We start from the raw sequence: 12,292 nt of genomic DNA on the forward strand, positions 1-12,292 counted from the left end.
AGTGAATAAATATTTCATTTAGCTTGAACTGTTTGGTCTCTGTTACTCTTTCCCTGAGGTATACTGCATGGAAATAAAACCTCAGTATACACTGACAAAAGATCCTTTGTTTATCTGTCTGGAGATCCTGTAACAAGCTAATTCCTTCTTCTCTGGGTATATTTTGAACAGGAAGATTTAGCTGTTCCTTGGCACTGTAACTAAGACTGAATGGCTCCACACCGGCACTGGTAATCACTGATGGAAGAAGGAGGCACTGGCTTTTAAGACATCAAGGTAGAATAAATTTAGGAAAGATTGCGACGGGCCTTTTAAAAAAAGAAATATATATATTTTTCTCCATCTAGTTCTCTTTTACAACTAGTGGGATGTGAATAGGGTTGCCATGTTCATGTTGGGAGTGGGCGACCTCTTGGTCTCCCATATCCCCTTCCCAGTGCTGCTCACCTGGGGGAAAGATGCAAACAGGGGGAGAGAGAAATGGGGGGAATAGTCAGTGGCATCCTGATGTGTTGATGTCACTTCTGGTATCACTAGAAACTATTTCTTTGTGTCACTGGCAGTGCTCTAGCATTCAGCCAAAACTCTATGCTTTTCAAGGTTGCCTAGTCAAATAATAAAACTAATCCAGTGCAACAAATGTCTTATTAACACCACTATATTCATTTATCCCTGTTTACTTTTCTTGTCATATGTGGAAAAAGGCAATCTACAGCTTAACTTTGCTTATGGGAACCATTAAGAGAGGGCTTTTCAACTCATCAGTTTAAAAGTTTTATATCTCTTTCTGTCTCTATCTCCAAGGATTCTTGCATTATACATTTAGGGCACGTGACAGCAGTATCTGTTCATTTCATTGTTCTCCTGTGAAAGCTGGTGAATTTAGCATGTAGGCTCAGAGCACTTAAAGAATTAAGGAAATTTATTTGCAAACTATATACAAAAGTGGAGAGCAGAATGAATTCACTCTATCACAGCATCTGAACTCCAAAGCCAAAGTGGAATCTAAAAGTAAGAATAAGTACTAATTCACAAATACCTTCACTAAAAGTAACATGGTTTGGTTCATCCTAACTATAATGGTTACACATGTTTTTGCCCCCCCCCCGGCCTTTATCTGTGCCTCTCTAGCAGAAGGCTGCAGCACGTGTGTGTGGGAAGTCTTTTGGCAAAAGCCATGGCCTCAAGAAAAGAAAAAGAAAGAAAGAAAAGCTCCTCTCCTAAAACAAATTTTGACTAGAGCAATAATATATTCTTGACAAATATACTATGTCAACTGCAGCCTCTATAATTACTCAGCTAGAATTTATTTGACCATTTGTAGTTCTAGGAAAGCCATAGATTAGCGATCCCCAACCTGTGGGCTGCGGACCACATGTGGTCCTTTGATTAATTGGAGGTGGGCCCCGAAGGATGCCTTCTCATGAGTTAAAATTTCCATGAAAATAAAATGTTCCTTATGTTCATTGTTGTGGTGTGCCTGTATCTTATTTTGAAGGGATGTTTAAACATTACCATAGCGATCAGAGAGCGTTAGGGCAGTGGTTGAGAGTAGAGGAGTAAACTATCCCACCCACCGGGCCTCAGTAAAAGGCGTTGAGTGGTCCCCGGCGTTGAGTGGTCCCTGGTGATAAAAAGGTTGGGGACCACTGCCATAAATGACTGATACATTTCAAGACAGCACATAAAAACTTCTAGTTTCCCCAATTAGCCATGAATTGATGTATGTTAGTTCACTAGCTTGTTCTGTGATGGCCCCCGGAATGTCCTGTGAGGCTGGGGAGAGAGTGAAGGAGAAGGATTCCCCTTCCAGCTCACTGGCAGCAGCTGGGAGCCATAGTGATTCGTCCCAGCAATGGGAGGGGTTGGGCTTCCAGGAGAACGTAAAAGCCAAAGTTTTCATTCAATCATTCAAGTTTTCATTTCAGTCCTTCCGCCTTTGGGGCTAGCATTGTCAGTTGGCTCAAAAATTTGAGAGTGAAGATCATGATGAAAAAGAGGAATGGCATGGCAAGAGACCCTGGGACAATGGTGGAAGTGATCTTGGTGACGGCAAAGTAGAAGCTTAGCTGGGCTTGGTGGTGGCAAAGGGGCATGTGGTTCATGAGCTTAAGGGTTTGGTATGGGCCACACATCAAATTATGATTTTCTCAATGAAATAAAGAGGAGGGATAAGGGGAGAGCTGCGTTACGGTTTTTAAGGCATGCCACTCAAAAAGGCTTCCATCTCAGCCAAGTGACTGGCAGCTTCCTGCCCATCCACCTCATCTAAACATCCAGTAGCCTCCTGCCCCTACTCAGTCAAGCAGCCAGTGGCCTTGGCCAAATGGCCAGTGGTCTCTCACTCACCATCATGGGACTATGAGACCCAGCTCAGGGTCCTGGCATCTCACAATAGGTGCAGTGCATCCACCCAGAGCTGTGAGTCATCAGTAGGGGTGTGCAGGGCTTCCCCCCTTTTTGGTTTGGGTCTATTGGACCCAAACAATTTTTGGGATTCCCAAAACATTCCAGAAGTTGATACTGGCAAGGTATTTAGATCCAGGATGTTTTGGAAATCACAATTTTTTCTGGGTCTGCCCTGTGACTCCAGTGGAGGTACAAATGCAAAAATTGAAAAAATAATGGGGGGGGGGAGAGGGAGAAACAACCAGGAGTGTCAAAACTACAAAATACAGTTCAATGGTGGCTATCACAGCTCAGTTGTTTCCATAATTTTTTTCTGAAGCTGGTTTAAATGGACAGCTGAAGTAAATTGGGGAAACAATTAATAGGTGTGAGTCATCACTGAGCCGTGTTTTGTGGCTTTGCTGCTCCTGGGTTGGATCTGAATCCACATCCCTAGCTGCTGTTGTGACATTCACCCTTTTCAGGGGCAGAAACCACTGCTGTGCTCCAAAGTATCTTGCAAGCTTTGATGTGTTTTACTGGAAATGTCAAACAGCTGGGCTCACTCTTCCCATTCCAGGAAACCATGACAGGCTCTCTGGCATCCCTCAAGTTAGGATGGGAAGGGTCCTGCAGGGTCTGGCTCCTGGGAGTGGACAGCGGACCCAGTTCTTCAGTGAACCTAGCAGCCCCAGTAGCTGAAGGGAGCAGACTCCAGCCAAGAGTAAGCACAACCAGTCTTGAAGAGCCTCGCAAATGCCACAAGGATGGGAGACATCTGACAGCAACAGGACTTCTGGCAAGTCATCCTCAGATGAGGAATCTGGCCATGTGGATGTCTGCTGCCATGTTCTGGGTCTTCTGGCACGGACCATCTCAGGAAAGGGTATTGGGACTGGCCCGGAGTCCATCTGAGATTCCAAGCACCCTATGTGTCTATCCTTACATGCTGCTTAGGGTGACTATGAAGACCTTCTAGGACATTTACATCATTTGTTAGGCAGATGACTGTATCCTTGATGAACACTACATGGATCTATTCTTACTGCTTAAGGTGGAAGTTGAAGTCAGCAGGGACAGGCCATTGCTTGACAAAATAATTTTAAACAGGAATAAAGGGGAGGCTGACTGCACTTTCTATAACTGGATGGCAGGATACGCAGTCTTTATGGGGATGGTTCAGTCTGCTCATCCAGACTGGAATTGGCAGCTGTCTAACTACTTGAGCAATGCTATAAGAACTCTTGTGGGTGATTCTGGGGGTGCTGATTATGATGAAACATTCTGTAAGAGAGCATCTCATACCCAGGCAGATAGGTGGGAATAATAAATTATGGCACTGAACAGTTGAGCTCCGTATCAACGGCAGACCTCAGCTGGTGAGGGCATCTATAGGGGCAGTTAGGTGGGAATCTTCCTGGAAGGGGTGCTACAAGTATAATAGGAACAAATGCTATTGCACTTGCTGTAAATTAGAACACAATTGTGAGATCTGTTTCAGCCACAATCTAGGCCTTCCTGCCCTCACAGTCATAGCAACTACCAAACCTGGCAGAGTAGCTGATATTCCACTGCAGCCAGGAGCAAAAAGGATGGGGAGGCCACCTCCAGTCCCTTAAAGCAATTCCCATTACTCTGGCAGTGTGAGCTATGGCAATCAGGCCCTTCACACATAGCTAAAATGTTACCCTAACTGGACCACAATCACAAGGACACATGTTTAGGATACACTTCTCTCTTGATCACACACTGTTAGAGTGCTGATGTCAGTCTTATAGTAACAGCTCGGACTGCAACCACAGTGTTACATTTGATGAACAGTATGTTATGCATACAGTATTTTCACACCAATGTAAACATCTCTCATGAATTCTGCTCCCAGCAATTAAGTGGAGATGTTGAATATCCTAGGAAACAGCAGATCCTATTTGATCTGTCTGAATTCCTCCCTGGAAAATCATTCACTAATATATTTTTTCCTGTTTGAAATTATACTACAGTTTATATGTAAATACACATTGATTGATTGTTTATAATAAAATGCAAACCATTCTGACAACCATTACAGCATGTTTGGACAGCATTTGCAAAGAGAAAGGAGGATCCTTGGAACTGCATATTTTTCCTCCACTTTCTTCCTGTGTCTGAAGGGAAATCAATTTGCTGTTTATATCCATAAGTCATGGTTCTCTCTACTGTGAGTTCAAGGGTCATGCAACAAACAGATGTCATATTAAATGTATCTCCCCTTTCTGCATAGGACATCCTTCTCCAGTTTATCACCAGGGAAGAATGCCAATAGCAAGGTATCCCCTGTAATCAGTAATCCCATAAGAGTCATAAGGAAATCATCTTCTTCTGCAAGCCTATTATGATGATGTGGAAGAGTCTTAAGAGGTCTTGTCAGTCTTCACAACTAGTTTTCTTTCAAGGCAGACTCAGTCTGGCTATCTTGTAACTACCTATTTTGCACGAATACTAACCCTATCCTAAAGCCTTTGGAATAAAGGCCAAAACAATTGGTCAATAGGCCATTGGATAAAACTTGAGACACTGGTTCCTCAAGGTCAGTCAAAGGAGAAAGTTGAACCCAGGCAAGTAACTGCTTATTCGCTGTACCAGACTTGCTCTCAGCAGTACAAATCCATGCTTATGAGCAAACTGTGTGTGCTAATTTTGTACATACTTGAAATGACATAGGAACCTTTAGAATGTTGGAGGTAAGGATGGGAAAGGTTGCTGAGAGTGACAACGTGGCTCCACCCAAAGTCACAGGATCAGGCAGGCCCCATGTTTATTTTAATCTGGTATAATTTGGTTCACACATTGTTCCCTCCCCACAATAAGAAAGGTGGCTGAGATTGTCTCCTGACTGAGATTTCTCCAAGAAAGTAATTAATGAACTGGCACAGCGAGGGATGAAATTATTGTGTCATTTCTGGCAATACAGTTGCAATGGGCAGTTTGAATGGGTGGGTTATAATGTGCATGGATTAATTTGACACACAGAGAGAAACAGAAATTCAAAATAACTATTTTTCACCTGGGGGGCTTTCATTACATTTCCCCCTATTTTATCGTAAAATAATGTTTTCATTTCACCAGAGGAGAAAAATCAGGAGTACAGCTGCCTTACATGTTGGAAGAGGGACCATGCCCATAACGGGTACAGTTTTTGGCATGTTTAACGTGCTACGATTATAGTTGTTGCCAAACATTCACTCATTTGGACTGGACATGGTCTGAATTCTCAGAATGTTAACCTAAGATTCACGTACAATAAAGCAAGGAGAATAATCTAATGGTCAGAGTAGTAGGAATAAAAAAGTTCCCCTCTTCTCCCAAGGCTCACAGGCTGCTGTCTGCCTCCCAAACCTTTCTGGATGAAAATATCATGCTTGTAAGAGAACAGTGATGTGAGAAAATTTCCTACCCCTTCTCTGTCATCTCTGTGGCTAATATGATGTTTGTTGGGATGCTGACTTCATATAGGACATCTGCATACCTGTATCCATAAATGTCTTGTAGGGTATATTACCTACCTCAGATTGATGGCCAACTCTGATAAAAGCACAGATGGGATCAAAGGCCCCTGTCCCACAGGCCATGAGGTGTGTTCTGTTGTAACGATGCAGGGCACGGATGTAATTTGCACACTCTTCCTATGGGGAGAGATAAGGAATTGTTATAAACAATTTTAAAAAATTAAAAACAATTTCCCTTGCTATTGTAATTATTCAACAACTAATAATGTAGGATCTTCACTAGTAACTGAAGATAACTGATGCCGTTACCATTTTGGAGGGACAAGAAATGGCAAATAAGGGAAGCAGAGAATTCTCAGGATGTTGCCACATCTCTGTAATCTCAAGTCTTGAGATCCTGGGTGTGGGGCTTGGGGGGAGTAAGGGATGCAATCTGGAAGATGGGGGGAGCTGAGGTGCAGCACCTGGTGAATCAGGGAGCAGAGACTGGCTCTGACAGATGTTTCACAGTAGAGCTGCAAGGACATGAGAGCAAAGTTAATTTTAAAAACCTTTACCAAGCCAAGCAAAAAATAGCCTCGTTCTAGGTTCCCATCCTTCTCCTAAAGACCCATGATGTGGAACCTGTGAAATCATGACAACATGAAGCTCCCCAAATTCCTTATTCCAGCTAATCACTGGAATTGTGTCTGTCTGTCACCAGTCCAGCGTTTGCTGGCAGGGGCTCATGGGAATTGTAGTCCATGAACATCTGGAGGACCACAGGTTGACTACCCCTGCTGTACAGGAAGGTACAAATAGTGTCCCAACGAGCCAAATTCCAACCCATGGTAACAAGACAGTTGCAAACAAGCTCCAAAACTGGGATATCAGCTGCAAGACTTATTAGGAAGGGATCAGTGGAGCAGACTGGGTAGGAGTCCTAAACAGACTGTTGTTCATCTGTTTATAAACCATGATATACCTGGGAAGCATTTCAGACACTGGTTTGGGCTGTGCTGGGATTCAAGAAGATACAACCAAGGTGAACTGTTACTTTCCCCCCAAAATATTAAAAATTAAGCAAGCACAGAATTGTGGCATAATTTAAATTAATATTTATGGAACAGACATGAAATAAAGAGCAGAGGAAACTGCATTAGAAGCTTTAAAATAGAACTGATTTTAAAGAACAATTTTTAATTTAAAAGGGCTGCTTGGGTTACTGGAAACTGGCATTCAGGGACCTTAAATATTCTTGCTCATACTGCATTCTGTAACTGGGTGAAGCTGAACTTGGCTTCAACACATAAAAAGGAGGAGATAGTTGTTGTTTTACAATGAGGAGACTGCCTGTGTGTTGTCAGCTGTATGGAAGTAGCAAATAAACTTGACTAAACTTGACTGGATGCCAGCTGGATGGATACTACATTCCTATTCCGATGGAAATTACACAATGATCATAGCTGATGTAACATAACTGTTTGTGCTTTGCTTGGATTTTAAGTTACAGGCAAGGAGAGGTTCTTCGTTTCTTCACTAATGTTTGGCCATGGTTCAGCCTTGTTCACATCTTCCTTACTTTACCACAGGTGTGTCTCACAGGTGGGGTTCTCATAACATGCTCCTCATGACATTCACTGGATTTGGCATATTATCCATTGTAGCTAAATGGGGCAAATGCTTTATTAGACTGACTAGATTTAAAGCCCGTTGCATCTGTAAATGGGACGGGTGCTAGCATCCTCTTTCCTCCCTCCCTGGGGCAACCGTCCTGCCAGTCTTACCCCAAAAAGGCCTGCTGCGGCCTGTCCAAGGCTTGGTGAGCCTGTTTGGGGTGGGAGAAGGCATGGAGTTCCCTCCAGGACTCCCCTCTGCCCCGAAAATATGTGCCAAGCCTTGGAGAGGCCACAGCAGGCCTATTTGGGGCAGGGGGAGTCATGGAGGGAACCCTGTTTCCCCCCACTCAGCAGCCCTCACACCAACCTTCCCCCCTGCCATGAAAAGGCCTGCTGTGGCCTCTCTAAGGCTCGGTGGGCATTTTTGGGATCAGGTGAGGCATGGAGTTCCCTGTCCCAAAAATGCATGCCAAAGCTTTGGAGAGGCTGCGGCAGGCCTTTTGGGGGCAGGTAGGAGGGCTGGCGGGAACCCTATTTCCCCCACACCCAGCAGCCCTCCCTCCTGCCCCCCAAAAGCCTGGCACAGCCTCTTCAAGGCTTGGTGGGCTTTTTCAGGGCAGGGGAGAGCCATGGAGTTCTCTCCAAGACTCCCCCTGTCCCAAAAATGCGTGCTGAGCCTTAGAGAGACCATGCTTTTTCTACATATGCTTCTCCTTTGTCTACAAGTAAACTAGGTGACCTTTCTTTCTCATGTTCTTCTTCCTTTGTACACAGTACACTGGGCACTGCATCCAAATGAACAGCATATACATGTCTCACTCTACCACGGACAGGCATGTCCATACATGTCTGCAGCTCAGACTAGAATGCACAGGGAGCCATAGATTTTATGAGGAAGGGGCATACACAAATAAATCAAAATAGTGTCTGGGTCAGACAAATCATCCAAATGCATAGTTTTCTCCATTGGGCAGCCCCAATTTAGAATCCACCTTAAAAATAAAATTGCTATAACAGGGGAATCAATAACTGTGTGGTAAGTGAGCATGCAATTCAGGTCTGTGCTGGAAAGGCAAAATTAGGTGTGGAAACGAACAAAGAGTTTGAAAACTCTTAAGTGAGGGATATCACCTGTGCAGAAGCAGTCTCAGTTACCCTCTGCTTCTAGTTCATTTTAATTCTCCACAATATGGGTATCACTAGACCATGATTAAACTATATAATGAAGGAATTTTGTTGTTAATACATACAGCATATCTTCCTTTGATTCTGCACTCTTCTGTTTGTAGGGGTGTACTAGGCCAATGGATCTGTAATAAAATAAGTTCTTTAATAATCTATTAAAATGATAATAGTCTACATAAATGTATATTTGAATAACAACCTGGATTTTGTACTCAGTTTTAATTGTTCTGGCCGATGATATTGTGCTATGACAGGTGGAATGCCTCTAAACCAATTTCAATTTTCCATTTCCTTATAAATTAGGCAAAGTAATGCATCGTGAGCTTTTCTGCACTTTAGTTTTCAGATTTTTTATTTTCACCGCAGACTCTTTTGAGCACACTTTTACCCCAGTCTTTTTCTGTTAGTCAATTTTGAGCTGGTTTTTACCTAGTGTGTAATTTTCTATTGGTTTTCTTTGTTCCTCACACCTCAGCTCACTTTTCAGTGAATGGACTGTCATCATTGTTGACTTCCCCTCTCCCCCAAGACCAGTGATTTCATTAAAAAAAAAGTCTCCAGTTCTTTTCCCCATGGTAATATGCCTTTTCCGTTATATCTCCATGTGGAAGGGGATAGAGAATTACTTTTTTAAAAAAATGAAAGCTGTTCAAACTATTGTTAAAACACTCTGACACCATTGATAATGACACCAATGACTAGAGCATTCTCCCTTGTAATTCCTGATATGTGAAAGAAAATGTATTGACTCCACAACTATAAAAATGCACAGGGAGGAAAGATACACAGAAGTACCCTACCCAGACTGATTCCAATGCTTTTGCACTGACTCCCAAGAAAATAAAAATAAAAACTCTTGAGTAAGAGTTGGTAAATGGGGTGAAGGTGGTAGAGATCTTAGGGGAAAGTGAGGATGTCCTCCTAGCATTCCTTTTGTTGAAAGGGGAAATGGAACTTTACAGCAAGATATATATGTTACAGTTTAGTAGGCTAGACTTCAAGGAACTCAAAGGCATGATGAGAGTCATTTTATGGACAAGAATGCTGGAAGGGAAATGAGCAAGTGAAAGGTAAGCTTTCCTAAAACAAGAGTTCTTGCAAGCTCAAAGCATCACTTTTCCAATGAGACAGAAAAATAGTGGGGGATCTAAGAAACCAATGTAGATGAACAGAGAACTCTGTGAGGAGCTAAGGAAGAAAAAAAAGTTCAAGAAATGGAGGGAAGTATATACCTTTAGAGAAGAATATCCAACAGTTGCTAGGGATTGTAGGTCAGACAACAGGGAGCCTGAAACTCAGAGTGAGGTGAGGTTGGCCAAGGAGGCACACTACAAAGAAAAGCTTCTTCAGATACATGAAGAGCACCCACAAGGATAAAGAGGCGCACTGTTGGGTGGAAATGGAGAAACCGTGGCAGAGGACGAAGAGAAAGCAGAAAAGTTCAATGCTAATTTTGCCTTCCTCAGTTTATTCTCTGAAGAAGAGAACAGGCTTATCTAGAAATGATGTGAGAAAAGGCACAGAGTACGGGTTGCTGGTTGACATAGACATAGCAGTTGTTGAGAGGCTGCACTGGATGAGTACAAATCCACTGGACCATATGATATGTACTCAAGAGCATGCAAAGGGCTTTTTGAAGAGCTTGCATATCATCAAGACGGATTGAGTGACAAGCCTGTTGGATCAATATTGTCCACCTGGCTTTTTCTGTAAAATTTTTGACAAGGCTCGCCATGATGTTCTGATTGGTAAGCTGGAGAATTATGGAGTGGACTGGACTGGATAGTTAGGTAGAGAGGGAACTCATTGGAAAACCACTCCCAAAGAGTACTTGTCAATGGCATTTCATCTGATTGGAGGGGATTATCCAGTTGGGTGTACAGGACTCAATTCTGGGCCTGGTACTTTTCAATATTTTTATAAATGATCTATGTGAAAGGTAGAAGGACTATGCATTAAATTAGTAAATGACACCAAAGTGGGAGACATAGCAAACACACCAGAAGATACAGAATGGATGGAAAGATACTGGCTCTATATTAAGAAAATTTATTTTACTGTAAAAGTAGTTCAGCAGTGGAATTAGCTGCCTAGAAAGATGGTGAGTTCCTCCTCAGTGGCAGTCTTCAAGGATTAGCTGGATGAACATGCTTTCAGCTAATCCTGCACTGAGCAAGAGGTTGGACAAGATGGCCTACATTGCCCCTTCCAACTCTATGATTCTATGACCCTGCTGTCCTTGGTTATCAAGAAAACTCCCAATGTTTCTGAATAAATCAGTCTCCAGATTGTGTTCCTCTTGCTAAAACTCTTATAGGTTGCTCACAATGCAATTTTTCGGGCTCCACTCCCTTCCCTGAGATTCCAAAACTGAAATCTGTGAGTGCACCTCACACGGAGGCATGGGAATGAGCGTGTTATTTTATGCTGTAATTGCTGAAAGGCATTTTGGACTACTGATGGGATCCTGAAGGGGAGTTCTGTTTCCTTTCTGGGCTTCCAATCACAGAATACAGTTTAAAGCAGACATTAAAGACTTCAGTAATTGAGAGGCTTCAGAAACAAACTAAATGTGACAGCATGGAGGGCTGAAGTGCTTTTGTCCCCTTCACACACCTTGTCAAGGCCAAACAGCTGCAAAACTCTCACAGCTATTTCAGCACTTGGAACGGCTGGAGGAGGAAGGGCAAGTGCTGTGGGCCCAAGCAGGATCTGGTCCTTGCAGCATTTATTAAATGACTCTAAAAGGGTGGCAGCATCCTTGCGGTGGCCATGACAATGCCATCGTGTCTATTTTGGCCCTTAGGCACACACATGAAACTTGTCTTTGGAGTCAAGACCCTTGGTTTGTCAAGGTCAGTATTGCCTCCTTTTAATTTGTAGGGGCTCTCCAGGGTCTTGGGCTGAGGTCTTTCATATCAAATACTACCTGATGCTTTTAATTGGAGATGCCTGGGGCTTGAATATAGAATTTCTGCATGCCAAGCAGATGATCTACCACTCAACCACAGTCTCCAAGCAGCAGGAACCCTTGGTATGAGAATAGGGTCATTATAAAAAGGGCAACCTTACATGCATTTTTGGACACTGGGAGTGATCTGCTTATAGAAACAGAACAATGTGCTTTCTCACTGTTTTCTCATGCTTCTCACTGTCCAACAGTAACTGGATAGATTTCTTTTCCCCTGCAGCTGTCTTCTTTCCTGTCTTTTTCTCTCTCTGAAGTTTTCTCTCCAAGGACAAGCGTACATGGCTAGCCATCTTCGATGAGAGGTGAAGGCAGACTTCAACTCATTTGCCATGCATGCTCGCACGCACATGATCAGCTCAAGGGATTGTTTGTCACAGTAATGTCTAGATGGAAGTGATCTGATGAATGTGGAATATTTCTCAATAAAGTGAGTTTTGTTTTTTGATGTTAACCCTACCTCCTCTCTCCATTCATTCCTTTTAAGGCCAAACACTGTGAAATAGCTATGGTTTTTGCCATGCAATTAACTCAGCTATTCAGGTTCTAACAAGCTGTAAAACCTTGCATATTTTCTCCAACAGTCATTAGCCTATTCCTATTTACCTCGATGAAGTATAGAAGAGTATGGACTAGCAAAACACACAAGGGAGCTTCTTAGCCCTTCC

The 12,292-nt window shown here is 43.0% G+C and overlaps 1 protein-coding gene across 4 annotated transcripts in view; it reads right to left on the reverse strand.

The window, feature by feature from the left end:
* The window catches only part of SEMA3E (semaphorin 3E), a 136,702-nt gene that overhangs the window by 46,065 nt on the left and 78,345 nt on the right, over positions 1-12,292 (reverse strand). For all 4 annotated transcript variants that reach the window (XM_077337859.1, XM_077337856.1, XM_077337857.1 and 1 more), the window contains 2 exons: positions 8,722-8,781; positions 5,931-6,050 (listed from right to left, as the gene is read on the reverse strand). In XM_077337859.1, the coding sequence (XP_077193974.1) occupies positions 5,931-5,996 (66 nt within the window). In that variant the 5' untranslated portion in view covers positions 5,997-6,050; positions 8,722-8,781. The remainder of the gene's footprint in view (positions 1-5,930; positions 6,051-8,721; positions 8,782-12,292) is intronic.

This window comes from Paroedura picta, chromosome 5 (genome assembly GCF_049243985.1).
Source record: "Paroedura picta isolate Pp20150507F chromosome 5, Ppicta_v3.0, whole genome shotgun sequence".
Taxonomy (NCBI): Eukaryota; Metazoa; Chordata; class Lepidosauria; order Squamata; family Gekkonidae; genus Paroedura; species Paroedura picta.